Below are 12585 nucleotides of genomic sequence, written 5' to 3' on the forward strand. Positions count from 1 at the left end.
ATCCTACTGCTTAACAATCTGAATAATGCACTTCCTATTTGCATCTCCCTCTCTTTCTGTACTCAGATGTGCTGATTGGTTACAGCTGCAATGCTGCCCATTTTCTTTATGGATAATCTAATTGAATAGCATGGCATTGTGGTGTCAATAAACCACAGAGATGGAGGCAATGCCTGTTGCAAAGATTAAGGAAGCGCTGACAAGGGCGGGGGGCAGGTCATAAGCTTAAAACAGAGCAAGGTAAATTGCAGCTGCAAAGACAAGCCTCTCAGTCAGAACAGGTTGGAGTGCAGTTATGGCTTCTGGTTGGATATACATTTAATAAATTTAAAAAAAACAACAGATGGGGAGGTTTCTCTAGGTGGCTTTCAAACAAGTGGTGGATTGTATTTTGATTCCTCATTATTAGAGTTTCCTTAAAATTAAGAAGTTTATATTGGATTCCTGCATGGGGTTGGACTAGATGACCCTTGGGGTCCCTTCCATGATTCTATGATCATCAGGGGACAACTGTGTAAAAGACCTTAAAATTGTACCCAACCTTTTTTTATTAAACCAAAAAACCAGCATAGATTTTTTTTAAAAAATAATAATAATTTCTTTTGCATATTGTATGCATATTTCACTCAGTGTTAAGAAAAAATAAATAAAACTCTGCTGTGGTATCGGCAGCAGCTGCTGGGTCTGATTGTTCTGAATTAACGAAGTAACTCTTGGAGTTGCCAGCTTGTGATTTAAAATGTTTTAATTGCTCCCTGTGCCGGCGATTTAAGTAGGTTGTTCTGTTATAATGGGTTTCTGGACTATTTATCATTAACTATCCTACAAAACCTTTCTTGGGAGGCTAGACAGAGTTGCAGCATGTTGCTATGGAGACTTGATCTTTTGCATATTTGCTCCCCAAACCATGAATTTTGAAATTTCAAGGTAACTGGCAAATAGGTTCAGGAAGGGGAGGTTAAGTGCTATTTTTCCATCTTTTTCTTTCTTTTTCTTTTTTACACTGTAGTGGTTAAGAGTGCTGGACTAGGACCTGGAAGAACAGTGTTCGAATTCCCACTCAGCTGTGACACACACTGGGTGACTTTGAGGCAGGCACAGTCTCTAAGCCTATCCTACCTCACAGGGTTGGTGTGAGGTGGTGGAAGAGGACTAAACCATGCGCTCCTTAGAGGATAGGTGAGGTGTCGGTGCAATAAATAAAAAGACTGTGGGTGGAACCGCTCAGGCACAGGGGCCAAATGTGGCCTTTTTGGCACTCTTCTCATAGGCCGTTCTCCAATGCTCCATGAGTGGTTTTGCCTGATGAGAATGTGTCCTTGAACTCTGATAATGCCTGTTGCTTGCCTGGATGGATTGTAGCCTATAGCCCAAAGGTTACACCCATTGCTCTGCCCACTTTTAACACTGACCCATTCACTTTTGCATCTGGTTGCGTGCACCTAGAGGCCCTCAACCTGAAAAAAAAAATCCTTGCTGCAAACCTAAAAACATTTCAAGATCATGGGGTTACATACTGGCATTTTGCCCAAGAAACTGTGTGACAAAGTGTCCACTTGTGGTACAAAAGATTAAGTAAAAACAAAAACATGTGATTGAAACAAGCCAGGAAAGGGAATGACAAGGAGATCGGGAAACTTACATATGCACCAAGCCTAAAGCAAGGGAGGCGTGTTTAAGCCAAGAACTAAGGACCAAGATGGCCATGTGACCAGTTAGCTGTTTCACAAATGGCTTTCATCATCAGGCACTTAGTTTATTTTGATCATGAATCTGATAAGGAGTGGGGATGCTTTAACCCAGGGATGGGCCCTCCCGAGGTTGTTAGACTCCAACTCCCATCAGCCTCAGTCACATTGGCCAATGAAAAGGGATGAAAGGAGTTGGAGTCCAGCAGCAGCCAAAGGTTCTCCACTTCTTCTTTAGCTCTTTCCTATGAAAAGTACCAGTTCAGATCAGCCTGTACAGGAGCTATTTGCATTGGAATAATAGCTCTCCTTCTCACAAATGGAACCTTTGCTCCCAAGGTAAAAGTAGACACTGCATTGAGACCCCATTATAGGGGAGCCAAGGGTTAATGTCCCCAATGCACCACATCAGCATGATAATCCAGATTGGGAGGCTGTATTCCTTACTTATTAAAGAAAATGATTTTTGTGAATGGCATTCCATCCCAGTCTGGCCCTAAACGGGCTCCCAAAGTAGCAGGTTTCCCTATCAGCACGCCCATTTGTTTACATAGCCATCTGACTTACTTCCAAGCAACTAGACAGACAGCACCATTTCCCAGTTGGCAGAGGCATTCTCCATGAACAGACAGATTAACAAATTAAGCTGCCTTGGAATTCCTTTATGATAAATGATCATGGGCTGCCAAGCTTTTATTTTAATGGTCCCCGTTGCTAAGCCAGCTATGCTACTGCACAAGTGGGAGACCATTACAAAAGAAAAATAATTTTCAGTTCAACAAATTGAATTCAACATCCAAAAAGATGAAAGGTTTGTTAATCAGCCACTTTTCATGCAGTCTTAACTATTGGTGGTGCTGTAAAATATAACTTAAGCACAACTTCGGAAAGCATGATATTGGAGGCAGAGTTTAAATTATATTATGAGATCAGAAAGCTACGAAAGAACACCAAAAGCTTCCAGTTAGCCTTCTCTAACCTGGTGCCCTCCAGATGCCATTGGACTACAGCTCCCATCATTCATTACCACTGGAAATTCTGAATGGGGCTCCAGCCACAAGAGAATAAGCCAAGAATCAGCATCTCATGATTTACTTGCTTAAATGCAAAATGATAGGTAGGTCTACTCAGAAATAAGCCCCAGTGTTCAGTGACATATCCTCCCATGTATATGTGCATAGGATTGCAGCCTTACTGTATTTATAATTATCTGTGCATTTAACATGCACAAATAACCACCATCGTAATAGCTACTGACAACCTCAGTGAATTGGTCTACATTCATTTTAGTGCAAGGTGTTTTTCTAAGCATTCAGGAGACACTGTGTGTGTATGTGCGCGCGCGCACACACACACACACACACACACAAGTGAATTAATTAAATACTGTTTGTTTCTTTATTATGTTTATACTGTATTCCAGTTTCCTCTAAGGGAGCTCAAGGGAGCATGAATGATTCTTTCCTCCTTGTTTTACACCCACAGCAACCATACAAGGTAGGTTTGACTGTGAGATACTGACCAACTCAGGATCACCAAGTAAGTTTAATAGTTAAATAGAGTTTTGAACCTTAGTCTTCCCAGTCCTAGTAAAACACTCTAACCCAGGAATGGCCAATGTATTACCCTCCAGATCTTGTGGACTACAGCTAACTATCTTTGCTAAATATTGGCCATGCTCACTGGGACTGATGGGAACTGGAGGGCACCACATTGGCTACCTTTGCTCTAACCACTGCACAACACTGGTTCTTGAAAGAGAACATGTGCTGCTGAAGTTGATTCTTTATTAGCAAAACACTGGGGATGGGGAACCTGTGCTCCATCTCCCTCCATTTCTGTTGTTATGGACTGGTTGGACTCAAAAGAATGGTGGGAGGAACGAGTTGGGGAAGAAGGCTCAAAGCCAGGGATAGCTGGTGGGATGACAATGAGTGGTCAAAGGGAGAAGACTGGGAGGAGCTGTCAGAAGCTGAAGAGGCAGCTAAGGCCCAGCAGACACAACAAGAGAAACCTCAAGAAGACTTGGGCACTTAATTATTTAGCACCACATAATATAGGCACAGATTACTACTGATAAGAATGTATTATCAAATTGTGTTTTTCCTCTTCCTGAAGCACTTCTGCATTCTGAATGACAGAACCAAAAGAGATATAAAGTATGATTATTTCATTAGCTGGAATAACAGACCAGGAGAAGATACAGGAATACAAACAGAACCTTAAAAATACAGAAGACATTTTGTTGTTTAGTTGTGTCTGACTCTTCGTGACCCCATGGACCAGAGCACGCCAGGCACTCCTGTCTTCCACTGCCTCCCGCAGTTTGGTCAGACTCATGTTGGTAGCTTCAAGAACTTCATGGATCACTGCCTTGTCATGGCAAAGGGGCTTGAATAACTCAGAGAAGCTATGAGCTGCTATGCCATGCAGGGCCATCCAAGATGGACAGGTCATAGTGAAGAGCAAGCCACTCCAGTATCCCTGCCAAGAAAACTCCATGGACAAAGACAACAGAAGACATAACAATTTCAAAAACAAACAAACAAACAAACAATGAAGGTACATTTTATTTTCCTTAAAATAAATGGTGAAAATTATACACACACACACACAGTCATACCCCAGGTTGTGCACACCCCGGGTTGTGGACGTTCAAGTTGAGAACACCCGCAACCCAGAAGCGTTTTTGGAGCCCGCATGACCTGCGCACAACCCCCGGATGTGCAGAACGCTTCTGCGCACTTTGTGCATGCGCATAAGTGCTCAAATCGCACTACTTCCGGGTTTTTTCTTTGGGGGGGGGGGTGTTCGTGTTAAGCACACCCGTGTTACGTAGCGCGATCCGGAACGGATCACGTGCATAACACGGGGTACCACTGTATATAAAAAGTCCCAAATGCCTACCATCTAGCAAAACAAATTATTCTCTTTGAAACTCTGTTGCATTAACTGTACACTTCGGAGGAAGCACTAAGTAATTGCAGAGGTAAAGAATGACATTTAATTCAGCTGACCTGCTGAAATTTTGTAGCAATGCAAACTAGAGTGCCACATTGTTGAACAAGCTATTTGTGGAACAGGTTTTGGTGTTACAGGTTAATTAAATCCATTTTGTACTGTACATGTTACACAGAAGCCAGCTTGTTTTGTGGAATCAACAGGGTTATAAAATAAATTTGCAGCTAATTGGAGAACCCTATAAGTACAAAAACGATCACAGCATGGTTTCCCATAGCCTTCCTGTACATTATCACTTGTGTTGCAAATATCACCGTTTTAATTGTTACTGGCAATTGCGGCCTGCTTCATGAGCCATTGTAGCATGATTACAGACCAATGAACTTTATATTGTTGTTATAATTATTATAGCACGCCATTATTAGTGTGCTACAAGCAACATAATCACAAGAAAAGGCAGGTGTTCCAACCCCCCACGATTACAACCTACATTTTGCCGTTGATAGAAAACAGGGGAGAAAAGAAATGAGGTGGGGAAAGCAGGAATAATGAAGGATTCACAGAAGGAAATACATGTACCTAGGCTTTTCAGAATGGCCTCCTGTTTCATATAGCAATCATGTTAAGTATCATGTATTGTCATCATCCTACATTATCATTTCCCCCCGCATCACATTTCCACTAAATAGCTTCTGAACCAAGTGTGTTGCTGCACCAAAAAGTCACATCAAAGAGTTGGCTCAAGGTTGGGGGAGCAGGAGGGGAGATGTGCAAAGTGCCCTGTATTAACCTCTTTCTACATGTTCCAATGGTGTTGGCAACAGTGATCAGTGCCAAGGCCAGAATTAAAAATGCCCCATGATGCCTTGGAATGACCCATTGGTGCCATCATAAGCGCTAACCCCATAGGGCTGAGATGTCTTCAGTCCCCCCCCCCAAAAAAAAAACTTGAGGCCTTGCTGCCGCGAGCCTCACTGAACCATCACCAAAGCCTCGCTTACCAGTGGCTTCCAGTAAGATCTTGCTGTGAAAAGCCACAGCTGCCACACAACCCTGCCAGCAGCAGGGTGCTCACAGGGGCACTGCTCTGTGGGGTTCTGCAGCTCAAGGTACACCTTATGGGTAGGCCAGCCTTGGAAGGCAATATGGGCAGCATCAGCAGAGACCACCACCACATCTTCAGACCCTCCAAGTGTCCCTATTTTCCAGGGACAGTCCTGGATTTACGGAAGCCATCCCAGTTTCTGATTTGATCCCAGAATGTCCTGCTTTTCCTTAAGACGTCCCTATTTTCATTGGAGAACTGTTGGAGAGTATGGAGTTATCCAGCCCCAGATTCATCTGAAGGTAACCCTTCAGATGAATAAGCAAGTTTCTTTAAAATGTATAATGTTTTATGTTTTTATATATGTGGGAAGCCACCCAGAGTGGCTGTGGCAACCCAGTCAAATGTGTGGTGTATATATAGTAAAGTTATTATGGAATACGACGTCCCTATTTTCATTGGAGAATGTTGGAGGGTATGCATCTTTGATTCACTACCAATAAGGTTCTTTTGGTAACGTAATGAAATCTTCATGTGTGTTTAAGAGGAACTACGCCCAGGCAAGTGTGCATAGGATTCCAGTTTTAATATTTCTTAATTATGGCTGGATCATGCCCCTACATGCTTTTTATTTCTCTTTCTGTGTCATTAATAGTTGTAAGCCACTATCATTTTGTCAAGTGCCTTTTTTGCCTTTCTTTAAAAAAAAAAAAAAAAAAGCTCCAGTATTGCTGCCATTGTAACAGCAATCTAGCAGTGAAAAAAAGTCTTGCCTGCCGATTTCAGCTGAGATTAAAGAGACGGCCAGGCTGATCCACCCACACCAAATTAGCAACCTTATTTCGTTATAGGAAGTGTGTGCTAACCCCTTGATCATACAGGTTAATTAAAAAAAACCCAAAAACCTAAGCTGTATTTGCCAGCGTTGCCAATTGGTCGGGGGGGGGGGATGTGTACTTGGGGCGCGTAAAATGTAATAATTTCTAATGTGGCAAATGCGATAAAGTGATTTCCCCCACACACGGGCAGGGGGGTGGGGGCGCAAATACAGCTGCTTGCCAAGCGTGCAAGGGACCTGAACTTCCTGAAGTACACTTCTGGTCCTAGATGTGATATGATTTTTAATTGTATTTTTAAAGATATGTCCCAGACTCCTCAATGAAACTTGGGAGAACACTGGTGGTCCACAAACTGGTTTGGGAGCCCCCTGTGCTAATGTCAACGTTTTCAGTTACTACAGACAGAGACTGCAAAAAAATAAAAAACCTCCCCGCACAAGGCTTTCTACAGAACAATGTTCTCCTTTTTATTTCAAGCTAACAAGCAGCCTCTCTCAAGATTTGCAAAAGCTGAAAACAAACCTGCCTTCTGCCCCCGCCCCCTTCGCTGGTAAGAGAAAAAGTTGCCGCGGATGATAAGCTGAACGCCAACACAACCATCCAATAAATTCCGTATCCGCAAGAGCCAATAGCAAGCCGGCTTCCTCACATTTTCGCCTCCCTCTCTTTCCAATGCACGTCCTCCCTGCCTCTGACGTCACTTTTCACCAAAGCCCGCAATAGCAACTCGGCGTCGTTGCTGTGCCGCCCCTATCTTGCGTAACAAGGGCGCGGAGCTGCCAATCAGCGACAAAGAGCCAATGGAGTCGTTCTTTCTGAAGGAGCGAGCAGCCGAGAGGGAGTTTAGAGCTGCTTGCAATGACAGATGACTTTGGACTCGGGCTTTGCAAAATGGCTGCTGATGACGACAAACGAGGAAGGTAATCCCACCATGACGGGTGATTGACGTGCTGTTTTGTGAATAAAGAAGGGCAGGATTAGGGCAGTCTGGATTATTGTTTTAAGAAAGCCTGAGGTCAGTGCCTGTAGGTTTTCTCTTGGTACTATATATGCCCAACACTTTATATTTTTTGGTGCTTCATAAATAATTATTTACTTTCATTGAAACTAAACACAGTGATACAAGAAGGTCAGCGAATGAATAAAACTAACAATCTTTCGCATGTTGAATGATTAGCTCCTTAATTATATCATACGTAGCTTTTCCTGTGACATGCACACTGAAACTTTATTTACTTTTTTTAAGTATTCATGTGTGCTTCCTCCACAAGGAACTTATTTATTTACTTAAGGTGTTGATACGTTTTCCTCACAAGGTAACAAGACAGAATTATGACATTTGTCCTGGCAAATATTTACATAACAGCTTTTAAGGCATAAGCAACCTTTCAAAGAAGTTTACAGTACTGTTTAAAAATAAGTAAATAAATGTTGTTTTATTAAGTTACTTCCTGTGCAGAGGTTGGAGACTAGCAATGCAGTCCTATGCAAGTGACTCTGAAGAACGTCATATTGAGTTCAGTGGACTTTCTTCCAAGTAACTGGATACAGTACCTATATGAGTGCAGCCTAAAGAACTGAAACTGTTGGAGAGGAGCCAGCTTGAGGATTTTGCAGCCTTGTGCAACCCTGAGACAAGCTTTTTCTTAGTGCACCTGGAATGGTTATATAACTTTTCAGGTTTCTGCTCCCTTTAAAATTTGGTTTATTACTAAAATTTCAATCACACACCTTCAACACCCAAATGTGGCCCAGGGTGGCGTACAGTGATGATAAAATATAATTAATAAAGGTAAAACTCTTACATCACAATTCAAGGAATGCAAACTCAGAAGCTTCACTGCATTCCTTGGGCCTCCTACTACCAGGTTGCATTCCTATGCATGTTTACCAGGTAGGATGACCTACCTACTGAGACTTACTTTTGTGTAAACATGCTTTAAGATTTGGCAGTGCAACTACAACCTTACATTCCTTTGAGCTCTGGGACTTGCATGTTTAAAATCCTGTTACCCGGTTGGCCTTTTCTTTTGTAAATTTATATACTAACCGTAAATATTCCCAAGCAGTTTACAGAAACAGTAAAATATTAAAAACTTAAATGTAAAGTGAAAAAATAATCAATAAACAGCAGAATAAAAGGGTTATTCAAACCATCTCATACAATGCTGGATTTGGTTACTAATTCCTGATTTCTTATTTGCTCAGAGTTTGAAACACTTTTAAAAAAGGAAATGTGATGTGTTCGTTCAAACCGAAAATAAACATTGGGATACCCCAAATCTTATTTCTCCATGACTGGGGGACTCCCTACTTCGAGTATAATAATAATGTTATTCAAACAAAATTATTGCACTTATGAGTGAAATGCTCATGCCTGGTAACATAATAAAGACCATATGAAATAAGCAACTGGGGGGGTGCCCATCCCAAAATCTGCTTTTGTTGTTGTTGTTGTTGTTCAGTCGTTCAGTCGTGTCCGACTCTTCGTGACCCCATGGACCAGAGCACACCAGGCACACCTATCATTCACTGCCTCCCGCAGTGTTTTGAATAAAACAGGCCATGTGCTTAATTCATTATGATTTTTGTTCAAAGCTTGCTACATGACTAAACAAAGTGTTATTACATTAGTCAATATATATGTTGCAGACAATTTTCCTGTTGTATTTGCATCTAGGTGAATATATACTTATTGTGGACTTCTAGAGTTTTGGATTAGTAGAATATTTATCTTGCTGAATCTGCAAGAAAATGAACAGACTTGTTTAATATTCCTCTTACGCAAATTAACAATAATCCTGGAGTGAAAAATCAGTTTTTGTTAAATGCTTGCTCTTTTTGCTTGTTCTAGGATAAGTGTGAAAGATAAAGCTATACTGAACTTAAAGAAGTTTGATGTTGGAGACAGATTTTCCCATATAACACTTCCCAAAGCCTCTGTTCTTATTCCACTGATGGTTAAAGATGGAAAGCTGTGGGTTCTTTTCACTGTCAGATCAATGAAGGTATGAAAATCTGGAAGAATTTTTTTTGCACAACTTTAAAGGTTTGCTGAGAAATATATTGCCTGGTGTCAGTGTGTGAGAAGAGAATGTGAGTAGTATGTTGATATAGTCAAGTCTCTCAATTGTATGTAAGACTAGCTGGATCAGGCCAATGCCCATCTTTTTTCTACCCATTTTTTCTATGCTATGCATAATTCTATACACTTCTTGGGGGTACAAATATTTCAAAAATTAGAAATCATAAGGGTTGGGGAAATTTTCCCTTCAGTCTCTGCAATTTTATATCTCTCCTTCTTTGCAGAATTTAATCTTCCATGGATAACAATGTATAGTGTAACAGTTGAATAAATTCATTAATCTAGTATGCATGCAAATATCAGCTGCAAACCTTTTCCAACATAGGTTTTTATGCAGAGAGATTGAGAACCATATAGAAGACTGTAACGTATGACTTGTAAGTTGTTTAATCAAAAATGGGAATTGCTGATATGTTAAGGACTGTCTTCTAGGATCATATGTTTGTCACTTAAAATAATTACTTACGGTAACAAGGCTGTTCTTCCAAATCCTAGCTGAGAAGATCCCCAGGAGAAGTGTGTTTTCCAGGAGGTAGAAGTGACCCAACAGACAGAGATGAAATAGCAACAGCTCTCCGCGAAGCCAAGGAAGAAGTGGGGCTCCATCCTGAACAGGCTGAAGTCATCTGTAGGCTTCTACCTCTAATAGATAAAGTAAGGTGCATTTAGATAAAGTACAAGGTACTTGCAAGCATGGGTACCTATGTATCTCTGACCTTGGGTCCAGTTCTTTCTCCTGCTCCTTCCTTCCTGTACTTAACTTACATTGCTCTTTAGATTTCTCCTCTAAGATCATTCTTTTGCTGCCTCCATCCAACTTGGGGTTGGATTATAGTAACAGTAATAAGAATTTTATTATCTGTATTCTGGCCATCTGACTGGGTTGCCCCAGCCACTCTGGGCAGATCAGTTCTGTTAGCTGACCTCTCTGTTTAGGGTTAGGTTTTAGGAAAGAGTCTCTGAATCTACACAGGTAGCCAATATGGCGTGCCCCACACAGTGGTGGAATCTGGGCTCTCAAATTTCAGAGGTGCCCTTTGCAATGCTAAAATTCAGTGTGTCCCCCTCCCATACTCCGTTCTGCAGTACTGTTGTAGAGCCCCCCAGCAATGTGGCACCCAGTGCAGCCAAACCGATCACACCACTCTAAAACCACTTGAGCTCTACATGTTGCCTCAGCAAGCATGGCCGGTGGCTGTTTAAGAATTAGAAGGAAAAAAATAGGGCTGATGGGAGTTTTGGTGCAGTATCTGTAGGCACACTGGTAACCCCTGCCTTCCTTCTATTTTCCACTGATATTTGCAGCGTTTTGACCTGACTTTTAGTTCCTTTAAAGAGCCAAACCTTTTTTTTTTTCCTTTTCAGACTTCTTCTTTAGTAACTCCAGTTGTCGCCTTCATAGAGGATACATTCCAAGCCCATCTTAATCCGGAAGAAGTCAGTGATGTGTTTTCAGTACCGTTGGAGTATTTTATTAGGCCTTTAAAGTACACAGGCATTCCCAAAAAGATGGGCAATGTCGCTTATTTATTGCATTCTTTTGTATATGATGACCCGGAGCGCAATACTTCATTTCGAATATGGGGACTCACAGCACACTTTGTTGTATTCCTTGCTCTTGCAATTTTTAGAGAAAAGCCAACATTTGAAGTTCTGTATGATCTTGATCACTGGAATTCTTCAGTTGAGAACCATTTCATAGAGTTATTCAATATAGCGAAAAGCAAACTTTGATGTATGGAATTGTTTCTCCTGTCAAAACTTACCCTGCTTAAAAGTTCGGCACACAAGTTGCTTCAAATATATTCCCTTAAATTATATTTGTAAATTCTATTGAAGTATGCCATTTTATGGGTGCAGTATAGAGTAAAAATATCTTGATATAGGATTATATGAAATAAAATACACTGATCAGTATTTCACAAAATTTATACACTGCTTGATTGTAAAAATAAAAAACCCACCTCAAAGCAGTTTATGAAAAAATAAAACAAGAAGAGCAATAAAAAATACAGTCATACTTTAAAACATAGGTAAAGGTAAAGGGACCCCTGACCATTAGGTCCAGTCGCAGACGACTCTGGGGTTGCGGCGCTCATCTCGCTTTACTGGCTGAGGGAGCCGGCGTACAACTTCCGAGTCCTGTGGCCAGCATGACTAAGCCGCTTCTGGCGAACCAGAGCAGTGCACGGAAACATACAAATGTTAAAATTACCTCAGTTTTTTCAGCATCTGGGTCTAAATAATAAAGTTGTGCCACATACTCCATTGGTCTACTCTGCAGCATAAGGAACAAAAATTTCATTCTATTCCATTTCTCTGGCTGCTATCCTGTGTATACTTTGGCACACGTCCCATTGATCTCAGTAGGGCTTGCTTATGAGTAGACAAGCTTCTGGCTTGATATGACAGTTTCTACATATTGTCTACATATTGGCATTTCCCCTCTTTAAACGACATGGAAGTGGCAGCCAGTAGAAAATTATAGACTTAGATATGTTTTAAAGTAGAGACTTGCAAATTTCACAATTGATATATCCCATTTCTAGCTTGTGTGTCACTGTTTGTATAATATATAGAAGAGAAGCTGGGAGCCTGAATAATGTTTGGGAAATCTACCTTCATTTCCTGGTGTGGGTCCTAGATGCAAGTTAATATTTATTAAGGTACTGACTTTCTCTATACCTCACTTCCAGCTTGCAAAACATAGAGGGGGACAACTTGTTATTTGCTTACAGATGGGATACAATATATATATATATATATATATATATAATATATATATATATATATATATATATAATATATATATATATATATATATATATATATATATATATATATATATATATATATATCTTTGTCTTATCAGCTCTACAGATTGGACAGAATTTCATTGTCCCATCTGCTGGGGACCTCCTGTGCTAAACATACTTCATTTGTAGTCTTTGTGAAGACAAATGATTC

General features: G+C 40.8%; 1 protein-coding gene across 1 annotated transcript; it reads left to right on the forward strand.

The window, feature by feature from the left end:
• Window positions 1-7274: 7274 nt before the first annotated feature.
• NUDT7 (nudix hydrolase 7) lies at window positions 7275-11509 on the forward strand. Its single transcript, XM_033157174.1, has 4 exons — window positions 7275-7453; window positions 9388-9541; window positions 10114-10272; window positions 10984-11509. The coding sequence occupies exons 1-4, from the start codon at window positions 7392-7394 to the stop codon at window positions 11350-11352; spliced, it is 744 nt and encodes a 247-aa protein (XP_033013065.1). The 5' UTR covers window positions 7275-7391; the 3' UTR covers window positions 11353-11509.
• Window positions 11510-12585: the final 1076 nt, after the last annotated feature.

This window comes from Lacerta agilis, chromosome 8, assembly GCF_009819535.1.
Source record: "Lacerta agilis isolate rLacAgi1 chromosome 8, rLacAgi1.pri, whole genome shotgun sequence".
In the NCBI taxonomy this organism is placed as follows: domain Eukaryota; kingdom Metazoa; phylum Chordata; class Lepidosauria; order Squamata; family Lacertidae; genus Lacerta; species Lacerta agilis.